Consider the following 12784-nt stretch of genomic DNA (forward strand, 5'->3'; position numbering starts at 1 on the left):
TCACTTATTAGCTGATAGTAGTGTGTGTGTGTCTGACTTAATTTCGTTACATTCTCACTTCATATGTCTCTAACTCTAAAAAGAATCTGATTCATCGTTCTCAGTTTTGGTAAAAACCTAATTCACCTATTTCAGACTCTAGTATACCACTAGTGAGCGGATAGTAGTGTCTGTTTCTCCCTGAATCCTGGTAAACTCCACTTCCTTTTTTTCAAACCCTAAAAAAAGTCTCTAGTACTTTAATAAAAACCCAATTCACCTTCTTCAGACTTTAGTATACCACTTGTGAGCTGATAGTAGTGCCTGTGTCTGACTGAATTTTGATGAATTCTCACTCCATTCGTCTCTAACTCTAAAAGGAATTCCATTCATCCCTCTCTAAGACTTTGTTAAAAATGTAATTCACCTATTTTAGACTCTAGTATACTACTTGTGAGTCGGTAATTGTGTCTGTTTGACTGAACCTTGATAAATTTCCACTTCATTTGTTTTAAACTCTAAAATAAGTCCGATTTATCTCTCTCAGACTTGTGTAATAACCCAAATCACATATTTTAGTCTCTAGTATACCACTTCTGAGTTGGTAGTAGTGTTTGTGTCTGACTGAATCTTGATAAACTCTCACTTCTTATGTCTTTTACTCTAAAGAGAATCCGATTCTTCTCGCGCTGACTTTGGTAAAAACCTAATTCACGCTGACTCACGGAAACTTACAAAAACTTCACTGTTATCTTTTTCTTTGACGAATCCAACGTAGTGCAGTGAACTGTTCTTGCCTTCGAACTCCACCAACACATAGTCGCCAATACTAAGGGTCCCCAGTGCAAGTGGCTCAGTTAGCTCGTCATCACCGATATGTAGACTATCATCCGTGTCATCATCCAGATGAACTGAAACAACAGATTCTTCATCAGTCGACTGATCGCACAAAGACGTTTGCTGCTTCCTCTTCTGACCCTTGCTTTTCGTTTGACTTGTTGGCTTCTTCATATTTTTTTTAAGCAATCTTGCTTTTGCTTTTGCATCTTTCTCATCTTGCTTTGCTTTCTTAGCCATCATAGCAGCTTCAATTTTATCTTTCTCTGGTGTGTCTGTCAAAACTCTCGATGCACCCTTTTTCCTTCCGCCCCTATTGCTCTGTTTCCTTAGCAATGCCTTTGGATACGGTCGGACATCTTCGGGGGTCAAAGCATTAGAGTAACGAATCTCTGTAGCTGGTGTTGCCGGTGCAGTTGACGGTGACGGGCAAGGATCTAGTAGATCCGATACTGGTGGGTTTCTCTCTGTTGCTGATGAGCACGGCTCTGCCTTAGGACGGTCGCTGACAGACGCAGCATAAAAATCCTCATCAGAAAAAGCATTGCGGTTGAAGGGCCAAATGCCAGGCTTCGAAAACCCAGAAATGATGTTGTTCATGGTCAGTGCATTTGGATAAGCATTTCCTACAAGCTGGGCAATATGGGTGATCTGGATCCTCTGAAACGGATTTGAAGTCATCCAATCATGAAATGCTCTTTTCAAAGCAGACTTCAGTGGTCCATAGATAGTAATATCTAGAGGCTGAAGACGATGACTGCAGTGGGGTGGGAAGGATAGTAAAATATGCCATTTGCACGGGCGTACATGATAACGTCAAGACCGATGTGGCTCTCATGGTTATCGAGCAATAAGAGGACCGGGCTGTCCTTGGAACATCGAACTTGTTTCTTGAAATGCTGTATCGCCTCGTAAAACAATGTTGCAGTCATCCAACCAGTTGTTTGGGCTAGGCCGAGACTTCCTGCAGGGGCCCCAAACATCATATGATCCTTGAACTTTGCTCTGGGGAATACGAAGACTGGTGGCACGGTTCCACCAATAGCATTGACAAAGCAACAAACAGTAACAAGTTCACCCCTTTCAGCTCTGGCTTTCTGAGAGACAAATCACCTTGCCTTATCATAAAGCCCTTCATCCAGTCTGGCCCAGCCATCTGTGCTTCTTCCCAGTTGTGAGGAACTTTCTTATCTAGTCTTTTTGCATAATCATATGCAAACTTTCGTGTTTGCATCAGGGTCATACCATAATGGACTTTCGAACAATGTTTTAAATAAACAGCAAGCTGGCCCTCTTCATTGGCCGTGAAAACTTTTGCAGTTGACAGTCTCTCTTTTCTTGTTGGAAGAAAAGCACTATTGAATGTGCCACCACTAGAGGTTCCAGAATTAGAGACCCCAGCTTGAATAGGCACTGGTATGCCCCCTTGCTCTTGCTCGCGTAGTTCTTTTGCTCGGCGAACGTTGTCGATAAGGGTTGATTTCGGTATTCCGAAAGCTGTTGCAGTACTACGAATTGAAGCTTTGTCCATCAAAACTTTGGAAACAGCAATGTTCATAGCCTCATCTGACACACCCTTCGGGCGTTTTGGAACTCTGTTCCGAACCATAACCAATGATCTGGAAGAAACAATGAAATTAAGACTTACCGAATTTGGCAGTGTAAAAATGACCTACAGTAAAAGAGAAGACACAAACGAACTTATTTCCGGCGTAATAAGTTCGTGGAACTTAATAGCACGACCCAACAAGCGTCAAAGAAAATGCACTGTGGCCCGGGCACGTCATTTACAGGCTTCATTTCTTTTGGACACACTCGCTGATGCAGCGGAATATCACTGCCCTTCTCTCGTTCTGAAAGTAACAAACTCTTTTGGTACACCTTACTTTAGTTCTATGCTGGGAGCATCAATGTTAACCACAATTGAATTGTAGAGAGACCTATCTTTAACTTAAAACTGGTAAGGTTACGTTATTCATCAGGTTGGGGTGCCTCCGGTCAGCGACCGAAGGTGCCCCGTCGTGGACTGACCGAAGGTGCCCCAGCCGCCATTTTGTCAAACTTATTTTCTGACCCGAAAACAGAGAAAGATTTCTCCTTAGAAATACCACTATCTTCTAGTCCTATCATTTCTATGTGTATACAAATTTAATCATCGAAATCCATGCCAAACAGAAGGGGAAGGCTAGGTTCAAACAGAAGTAGAGAAACTTACTTTTCGCAAAAAAAATGGTACGAAACTCTCTCCAGCTAAACTGGCTGAAGCTAACTGAGGGAAATTTTCTTCGGACACACGCCTTGGATAAACAACCTCCCCAGTGCCATCTAGCATAAAAATACGTAAACTCAAAATGAGTTATTGGGGGTGACCGGAGGCACCCCGTGACCGAAGGCGCCCCGGTCTCCCCTATACCATATCTAGTATATCATGTTTTATAATGTTATTTTAAGACACGAAAAAAAGTAAAAATTTTCTTAGATAAATTAAACGATTTAAAAAAAATGTTATTACAGACATTATGTTTCTACTAGAAAAAATAATGACTAACATATGCATATATCTATATATATAAAAATAAGTTGTTTGTCTGTGTGTCTGTCTACTGACGTCATTTATGTGTGTCGACTGACGTCATGTTTGGCAACTGACGTATCTATATATACAAAAATAAGTTGTCTGTGTGTCTGTCGAGTGACGTCATGTCATCATGTCATGTCGTCATGAAGTTAGTTGTCGTCATGTTTGTTATGACGATGACGTCATTAAAGGTATTTAAGGCATTCGTTCACGGAAAAATGTTTAATTGTAAAATGACTGAAGAACCTACAATGGCAACAGCCGAGGAAGCTGCTCAAAGAGTCTATGCCAAAAAACTTGCTGCTGATAGAGAAAGTAAGAAAAGAAAGCGTGCCGAGTAATCACAAGAAGAGCAAGAAAACAGGCTTGCAGCTGATAGAGAAAGTAAGAACAGAAAGCGTGCCGAGGAACTACCAGAGCAACGCGAAACCAGACTTGTTGCTAAAAGAGAAAATGAAAAAAGAAGGCTTGCCGAGGAATCACAAGAACAGCAAGAAAACAGGCTTGCGGCTGATAGAGAAAGTAAGAAAAGAAAGCGTGCCGAGGAATAACAACAACAGCGTGAAATTAGGCTTGCGTCTCAAAGAGAAATCACCAAAAGAAAGCATGCCGAGGAATCACAAGAGCAACCTGGGTCAGTGCGATGCTGGATGTACTCAGTGGAATGGCAAAAACGAGGATTGCCACACGCACATATACTAATCTGGCTACATTATAACATTACTTCTAACGAAATTGATGATGTGATTTCCGCTGAAATACCTGATGAAAATGTCGATAAGAGGTTATATGATATTGTTGTAAAAAATATGATACATGGACCTTGCAGTGCACTGAACGAAAATTCACCATGCATGGCCAAAGGAAGGTGCACAAAGCAATATCCTCGACTTTTAGTACCCAACACAATTACTGGCAATGATGGTTACCCACAATATAGAAGAAGATGTACTGAAGATGGCGGTAAAACAGCAATAATAAAGAAGCGTAACGGTACCACCATCGAAGTAGATAGGCAGTGGGTTGTTCCATATTCCCCATTATTATCAAAAACATTTAATGCACACATACACGTTGAATACTGTAACTCCGTAAAGGCAATCAAAAGCAGTAATGAAGCTGTTTAGCGAATTCTTTCATTTCCGATACATGAACGTAGTCCAGCTGTTGTTCACTTAGCATTACATTTACAGAATGGTCAACGTGTTTATTTTTTGGAATCCAACGTGCAACAAAGAGCCGTGAATCCACCGGATACAATGTTAACTGCTTTCTTTTCGCTATGCAAAAATTATTCTTTTGCAAAAAAACTGCTGTATACTGAAGTGCCTTCGTATTACACGTAGAATGCTAAAAATAAAGTATTTGAACGTCGAAAATAGGGTAAGTCAGTCGACTGCCAGCCTACCATCTTCAAAGATACCACGATAGGAAGATTCTACACCGTTCACCCCAATCAACATGAATGCTTCTTTCTACGCCTGCTTTTGGTGAATGTACCCGGTCCGACGTCCTTTGAGTATTTGAGAACTGTAAACGGTACTATACATGACACTTACCGTAGTGCATGCCAAGCTCTGGATTTATTGGAGAATGACCAACACTGGGATAACTGCATCAATGACGCGTGCGAAACGTCAACTCCAAGTTAAATTCGTGCATTGTTTGGAATCATTCTAACAACTTGCTCTCCTTCAGCTCCTACAGAGTTATGGGGAAAATATAAATCGAAAATGTCCGAAGATATACTCCATCGAAAACGGTTAGAGACGTCAGATATGACTTTTGATTTTACATCAGAAATTTATAACTACACTTTAGTTATTATAGAAGATTTGTGCGTATGTATGGCAAACAAACCTCTTCAGGATTTGGGAATGCCTTCACCTAATCGTACCGCTGCTGTTTCGACATGTGTAGAATTGGATCGTGAACAAAGTTACAGTACGAGTGATCTATTGTCGTATGTACAAAATAACATTTCCAAGTTAACGTCGGAACAAAAAGACATTTATGATATGATAATGCATTGTTTCGATAACAACGTTGGAGAAATTTTCTTTTTGGATGCGCCAGGAGATACTGGTAAAACGTTTGTGATAAAACTGATTCTGGCATTGCGGGAGATTTCAGGCAAACATTACCTATAATACCTAGATCAACCCCTGCAGACGAAATGAATGCTTGCCTGAAAAATTCTAACTTATGGGCACACGTAAAAACATTAAAATTAATTTCAAATATGCGTGTCCGATTGCAAAACGATGACTCTGGTCAAACATTTTCAGATCCATTGCTGGCAATTGGAAACGGAAAGCTCACAGTAGACTCAATTTCAGGACGTATACAACTACCTGCTGAATTCTGTAATTTAGTGACGTCCTAAAATGAATTGATTGAAAAAGTATTTCCGAATATTCTAAACAATTATAAAAATAATAAATGGCTAAGTGAAAGAGCGATTCTTGCACCCAAAAATATAGACGTCCACATATCAACAATATTGTTTTAACCAAGATTCGAGACCAGGCAGTCCTTTACAAGTCAGTTGACACAGTTTTGGAACCAAATGAGGCAGTTAATTATCCATCTGAATTTTTAAATTCCTTGGATCTTTCAGGGTTTTCACCACACGTGCTACAACTAAAAATAGGCGTACCAATAATACTGTTAAGAAATATCAACCCACCAAAGCTTTGCAATGGCACGCGACTCGCCGTAAAAAAAAACAATGGAAAACGTAATAGAGGCCACATCTTGACAGGGCCTTTTGAGGGTGAGGCTGTTCTTATTCCTCGCATTCCCATGATTCCAACGGATCTGCCTTTTCAATTTAAAAGATTGCCATTCCCAATTCGATTAGCATTTGCAATCACCATCAACAAAGCTCAAGGTCAATCATTAGAAAAATGTGGTATAGATCTAAATACTGATTGTTTTTCCCATGGACAATTGTACTTGCATGTTCGAGGGTCGGTAAACCTGACAATCTATTTATATGCAGCGACAATTGGACAGCGAAGAATGTTGTATATTCGCAAGTTTTATGCAGTTAATTTGTATTGTATCTATCTATCTATCTATCTATATAAAAACGAGTTGTGTGTATGCATGTTTGTTTGTTTTTAAAAAGAGCGCTTGCATATGACGTCATTATAAGTACATAAGGCTTTGTATATGCACAGACAATGGGAAAGCCATGAATGTTGTATATTCGTAAGTTTTACGTAGTTCAAAATACATATATAAATCTATCTATATTCATAAGTGGTACACAGGGACACAACTACAAAGGCGCGTAACTAATATGGCGCGTAACGACTTACGCGCGCGGGGGGGCTTGGGGGGGCGCGAAGCGCCCCCACCAACTAGGTGTTGGGGTGGCGTGAAGTGCCACCCCAACAGCTAGTTTATATATATATATATATATATATATATATATATATATATATATATATATATATATATATATATATATATATATATATATATATATATATATATATATATATATATATATATATATATATCTATCTATATATATAAAAATAAGTTGTCTGTGTGTCTGTGTGTGTGTCGACTGACGTCATGTTTGTCGACTGACGTCATTATAAGGATTGAGCTGTATGCGTCATTAAGTTGTTTGTCGACTGACATCATGTTTGTCAACTGATGAAATTACATACCGGGACACAAATGACGACCGGGACACAGGGAATATAAATGACGACCGGGAACCTCGAAGAGTAATTACAGACTGGGACACCCGGACACAAATCACGACCGGGACACAGGGAATATAAATGACGACCGGGACACAGGTACACAACTACAACGGGGACGCCAGGGGTACAGGCGGGATATATAAATGACGACCGGGACATAGGGATTGTTCGAATATAAATTACAGACCGGGACACCGGGACACAAATGACGACCGGGACACAGGGAATATAAATGACGACCGGGACACTCAAAGAGAAATTACAAACTGGAACACTGGGACACAAATGACGACCGGGACACAGGGACACATCATTAGAATAATGAGGTATAGATCTGAATACGGATTGTTTTTCCCATGGACAATTATATGTTGCATGTTCAAGAGTCAGTAAACCTGACAATCTTTTTATATGCACAGACAATGGGACAGCGAAGAATGTTGTATATTCGCATGTTTTACGTAGTTAAAAACGTATATATATATATATCTATCTCTATTCACAGGTGGGACACAGGGACACAACTACAATGGCGCGTAACGACTTACGCGCGCGGGAGGGGGGGCTTGGGTTGGACACGAAGCGCCCCACCAACTAGGTGTTGGGGTGCGCCCCACCCAACAGCTAGTATATATATATATATACATATATATATATATATATATATATATATATATATATATATGTATATATATATATATATATATGTATATATATATATATATATATATATATATATATATATATATATATATATATATATATATATATATATATATATATATATATATATATATATATATATATATATATATATATATATATATATATATATATATATATATATATATATATATATATAAAGTTGAAAAAATTTCTAAGCCCCCCCTCAAAATAAGTAAAAATTCTTAAGTACAAAATTTCAACTTAAAAAACTAAGTTGAAAAAGGGGGGTGGCAAAAAGTCAGGGGAGGGGCATTGGAGACTCTTTGTAGGTGGGATATGAACGACCATAAGTTCCCTCTAAAAAAAATGTCACACCAAGTGATTCATCAAGGAACATAAGTTCGGCGGTTAACTAAACACAAGCGCGTGATATGACCAGGTTCATTCAATCCAAATAAAAAAATTTATTCATATAATTAAATCGTCAAAACGCGTATTTTCTCTTTTTTTGTTCATGTCCAGACAGGTATATGAAAATGAGATGTCAGCTAGATTATGCTAATGATGTACCTCGTGTAGTATCGTCATCTGAGTAGGTCAATGACCCGAATTATGTAGTCGTTGGCCCTGTTAGAGGAATAGTAACCGGAAATGCTAATGAGGTTCGTCTAGGACCTGTTAAAAGGATTGTAACCGGTTTTGCTAATTATGTCCTCATGGGACGTAGATACCTACATCTACTACTATGTCTAAATCGACTAATTTTTATTTAATTTTATTTGACGCAAATAATTAAATTGGTAAGAAAGATAAAGCAAAGATTCTGTTTATTTTCCAGTGTCTTCATGTATCACGTTTTACCGATAAGGAATTTTTCAATTTATCTTGGTGCTATTGTTGTTTTGTCGTCAATAGTTGCTTGGTCGGCCCTTTCTCAAGGTGTTTTAACTCTTTGGTAAGTAGAAGTTTAAACTTTATATTTTTCTGTACAATATTCTTGTTTGTATTTGTGGTCAGTCGGTCGTTAATTGCCAAACATTTCACTCCTGGTCGGCTCCACTAACATTCAGACAGAAGTTGGCCTTTTTGTTTTACTCAACTATATAAAATGAATTAATATCCAGGACAAAACTGGATAGCCTACCAATATTTTCTTTGTCATGTCCCTGTCCTGAGATACATGCCACCAAAGTTAGCTCCTTGTTCGTGATTTTAAATTGTATTTTTGAATTGGCTGTATCCTTGGAACGATATTTTCTTATATGTAAATTTGACAGACACTTTCTTTGGAATAAAATGCTTTGATAATTGTGTCTCAGTTCTTTTGTATTGGATTTTAATTTTTTTTTCTAAAGTTTTTTTTTCAAGAACACCAGTCAAGAGGTTTCAGTATCTAATATATATTTTTGAATAAATACTAGGACTTAAGATCCCAGACTGGGACTGAGTAACAAAAATTGTTGCTCTGGAGCCCAGGAGAATCAACCAGGAGATCCATGGTATACATTTAAAGTCCCAAATTCGCTAATCCCCTGCCAGTGTTTTTTTGTTGAGACCAAGATATTAAATGCGAGATTTCTCATTTTCAAGAAATATGCTGTATTTCAAGTAAAAATAAAGTGACAAATAATCTTGAACCACTCCAAGGACAGAGTAATATTTATATGTTGCCAATAGTTCATATAAGAAAACCTTAAAAGTGGAATATCTTCTCTTCAGTAAATATTGCGCAGATCAACAGTAAAAAAAAGAGACTAGATTTAAGAAAAATTTGGTTTGAAAACAAATTTTTGACGGGAACACGAAGAAAATTATTTATGCCCATTTTTACAAACAGAGAAATTGGGAGTTCAATCTCGAACTGTTCCAGCTGCAGAGTACTTCTAAGTCTTACGCAAATACTACCACTGCTAAGAACCAAGCGAAGTGTAAATGGAACAGTGGTTTGAGAAGGGGACACATCCCTCATATGCAGAATAATTCCTGTACGCTTTAAGTTTTATTGTTGCTCTTTACCTTCATTTGAAAAAAACTTGTCTTTTTTATTTATTATTTGAAAAACAACAATCTTTAGTTTTGTGTTGTACTTTACTTTGATTTTATCACACTAAATCCATAGAAGTTATGATGTCAGCATTAGATTTCCGGTCAGATCTTACTGTTTTTTTTATAACCTTCCATTAACCCGCTGGCACTGGAGGAGAAAATAAAATTAAAAGGAGGCTCATTAATATTACTCATGCAAAAATAAAACTTTGCTTGTAAGGGAGGAGTACCTTCAACGGATGAGGATCTGAAACCTTTAAGTGATATTTTTTCTGCAAACATATTTTATAATGTTCGGCTGTAACAAGATGTGGTTGACTCTTTACTATGCTGTAGCTACTTCTGAAACCATGGAATGAAATTCGACAACCAGGAAATTGGCTAAGAAAAATAACACAATAAAGAAAGCTGGTTCCATCCACGATCAGTCCAAAGATCTATTGTCTTTAAGGTAGAAATGCTAACATTTAGTGTCAGAGAAATATTACCTCTGTTGTTGGCGATTTACCATAAAAAAGAAAATCAGACTGGCTATCTCAGAATTTGCACTGACTGGCATTTTTGCCCTATTAGTTAAAAAAAAACGCTGAAAGTTATACTTTTTTGCAGCATGATCTTCTTTCAAGTTAAAAAATCACTAGTTTTACTGTTGATAACTTTTAACTACAGCAAATTCAACCACTGCTAAGCACTCGCAGCATCAGGCCACCATAGGCAGACATAATTACTAACGCTCCTCTTCTGCTTCCCTTTGTTCAAAGCTGCACTCATTACTCCGTCCATAAAATTCTAACTTCTTTTATGTCTGTCCTAATGACCTCCTCTTGTCCCTTTGAGGATGTCCTGCTTTTCGTTTTGCACTAAGCACCTGGTCTTGTAAAAAGTATTCTAGCTCTATGTCTTTGAAGCGGTTTTTTGTAACCACTCATTATTTGATCTATGGTCATTCCCTTTGAAAATGACTGGAGTATCATTTTCAGCCTCCCAAACCGCCCATATTTTGAGCCATACTTGACAACTGTAATTAATGTAGCTAATAGTTTTCTTTTTTAGTTCAAGACTCGTGTAGCCGTTCCTTCAAACTATTTTTAACAGTAGAAAAACTTCTTGCACTCTTACTATCCAATCTTGCTCATCATCACTTTCTAAACTATATTTTTTGCATCTTCACTTTATCCAAATATTTACCCGTTAAAGTTTAGTGAACTTTATAAAATTAATGCGAAATCCTTTTCTAATTTATTTCCATCCTCCCCTCTTCCTGATGCATATAAAGTCATTGAAAATTTCGGAACTTCGGCCAAATTTTGCTTTTTGGTATGGTAGGCAACCTCACCGTAAAAATAAATGTAAAAAGAGCTTTACTGATAATGATTCAAGACATTTGGCTCAAAGATCTGCATTTACGGATCCATATTGTGGGGGGAGCCTGGGGTTGACTCCAACGATTTCTTTCTTTCTCACAGTATCGTTAACCAACAGATACATCTGGGCATTTCGGGAACCCCAATGTTTGTCCACAAATTCCGCACTTACAATAATTTTTCCCGATTTTCGTCTTCGCAGATTTTTTTTTCCAAAATGGCTAAAAAAAATCGTCCGAAACAACCACAGTGCAAGCGGTTGTTTCGGACATGCCACGAGTTTCTTCTGACACCTTGTAATATACTCATAAAACTTCAAATTATTATTAAATTTCTTAATTCAAAACTTACTTTGCAAAAGTTAGACTTGGAAAAACAAGCTGAGAGCTTTCGCAGCTCCTTTTGTACCTCCTGTCGATCAGGACAGACGAACTATCGCCAATTTTTTTTTTAGAAACATCACCTCCACATCATCATTCCCAATTTTTCCTATACGTCCAACATAAAAAACACGTTTCCTTTTCCCACGCCGAATTTCATAAGCACAAAGTCATCAGCAGCTAGGACATCTACATCATGCAGATCTTCCGGTTCTGTTTCTCCAAGATGTAGAAATTCATTAGAACTTTCATCTATGGATAGACATTCTTGTTATTCATCATCACTATCTCCACCCTGGTTTGCCGCCCTCGGGTTTCTTGCTTTCTTTTTGAAAGGATGGCGATAAATTCCTCCGAGATCTTTTTCCATTTTTTACCATTGGCTCTAGTTCTTCTTTTTCCTATGTTTCTGTAAGTATTCAAAGTTTTTTCTCTTTGTTTTACTCTTCTACCCTCGGTAGCTGTAGATGGCACACGGGAAATGGTCTTAGTTGTTCGGGAGTTACCGAAAAGACTTCAGAAGGGTCTTGAGTTTCGTCAGTTCCTTGATCTCACCCATGTGGATCTGACACAGCGGGTTGAGAATGGCTGTCCTGCAATTAATAATCTGGAATCGAAGCAGCAGAAAAGTCGGCGCGGCAGAAAGTGTTGTGGTTGAATGGCCACTGTCTGGGCTTTCTGAAGCCAGCCAAAATGTTGCTCATGCTGAACTTCTCGAGATGAGGACACGGCGGAGCTCTGCTACCTCAAATATAGATATATTTTGGCCTGGCTGTAGGTTTAACCAGTTATTAAAGCTGCTTCTTAATGCTGCTTTGAATGGTCTATAGACCCAAACATCGAAGAGTTGCACGCGACGCGAGCAGTGAGGTGGGAAGGTAAGTAAGATTACCCCGTTTTCGTTACTGTAGTTGACTATTTTGGTGTCGATCGTCCAGTAACGGTAAAATTTTGGTTTCTTTTGATGATCTGGTATGCTTCAAAAAATGTTTCATTGTCTCCAAGAATGTGTCAGAGCTCATCCAACCACTTGGATGGGCTAGTATCAAAAGCACCCAAGGTCTATCTTTCAGCATCCGTGGTTGAAAATCAACCCTTGGAAAGGCAAAAACCGGAGGCACGTGGTTACCATTTGCACTAAAAAAACAGACCATTGTTAAATTTTGGTCACGTTCTGCTGTTGTCGTCTGGGCTACTACCTTCTGGTCC

General features: G+C 38.3%; 1 protein-coding gene across 1 annotated transcript in view; it reads left to right on the forward strand.

Moving 5' to 3' along the window:
• LOC136028138 (leukotriene A-4 hydrolase-like) overlaps positions 1-12784 on the forward strand; it is a 75027-nt gene that overhangs the window by 9887 nt on the left and 52356 nt on the right. Inside the window, exon 2 of the mRNA XM_065705795.1 lies at positions 8624-8740. Within this exon, the coding sequence (XP_065561867.1) occupies positions 8631-8740 (110 nt within the window). The 5' untranslated portion in view covers positions 8624-8630. The remainder of the gene's footprint in view (positions 1-8623; positions 8741-12784) is intronic.

This window comes from Artemia franciscana, chromosome 6 (genome assembly GCF_032884065.1).
Source record: "Artemia franciscana chromosome 6, ASM3288406v1, whole genome shotgun sequence".
In the NCBI taxonomy this organism is placed as follows: Eukaryota; Metazoa; Arthropoda; class Branchiopoda; order Anostraca; family Artemiidae; genus Artemia; species Artemia franciscana.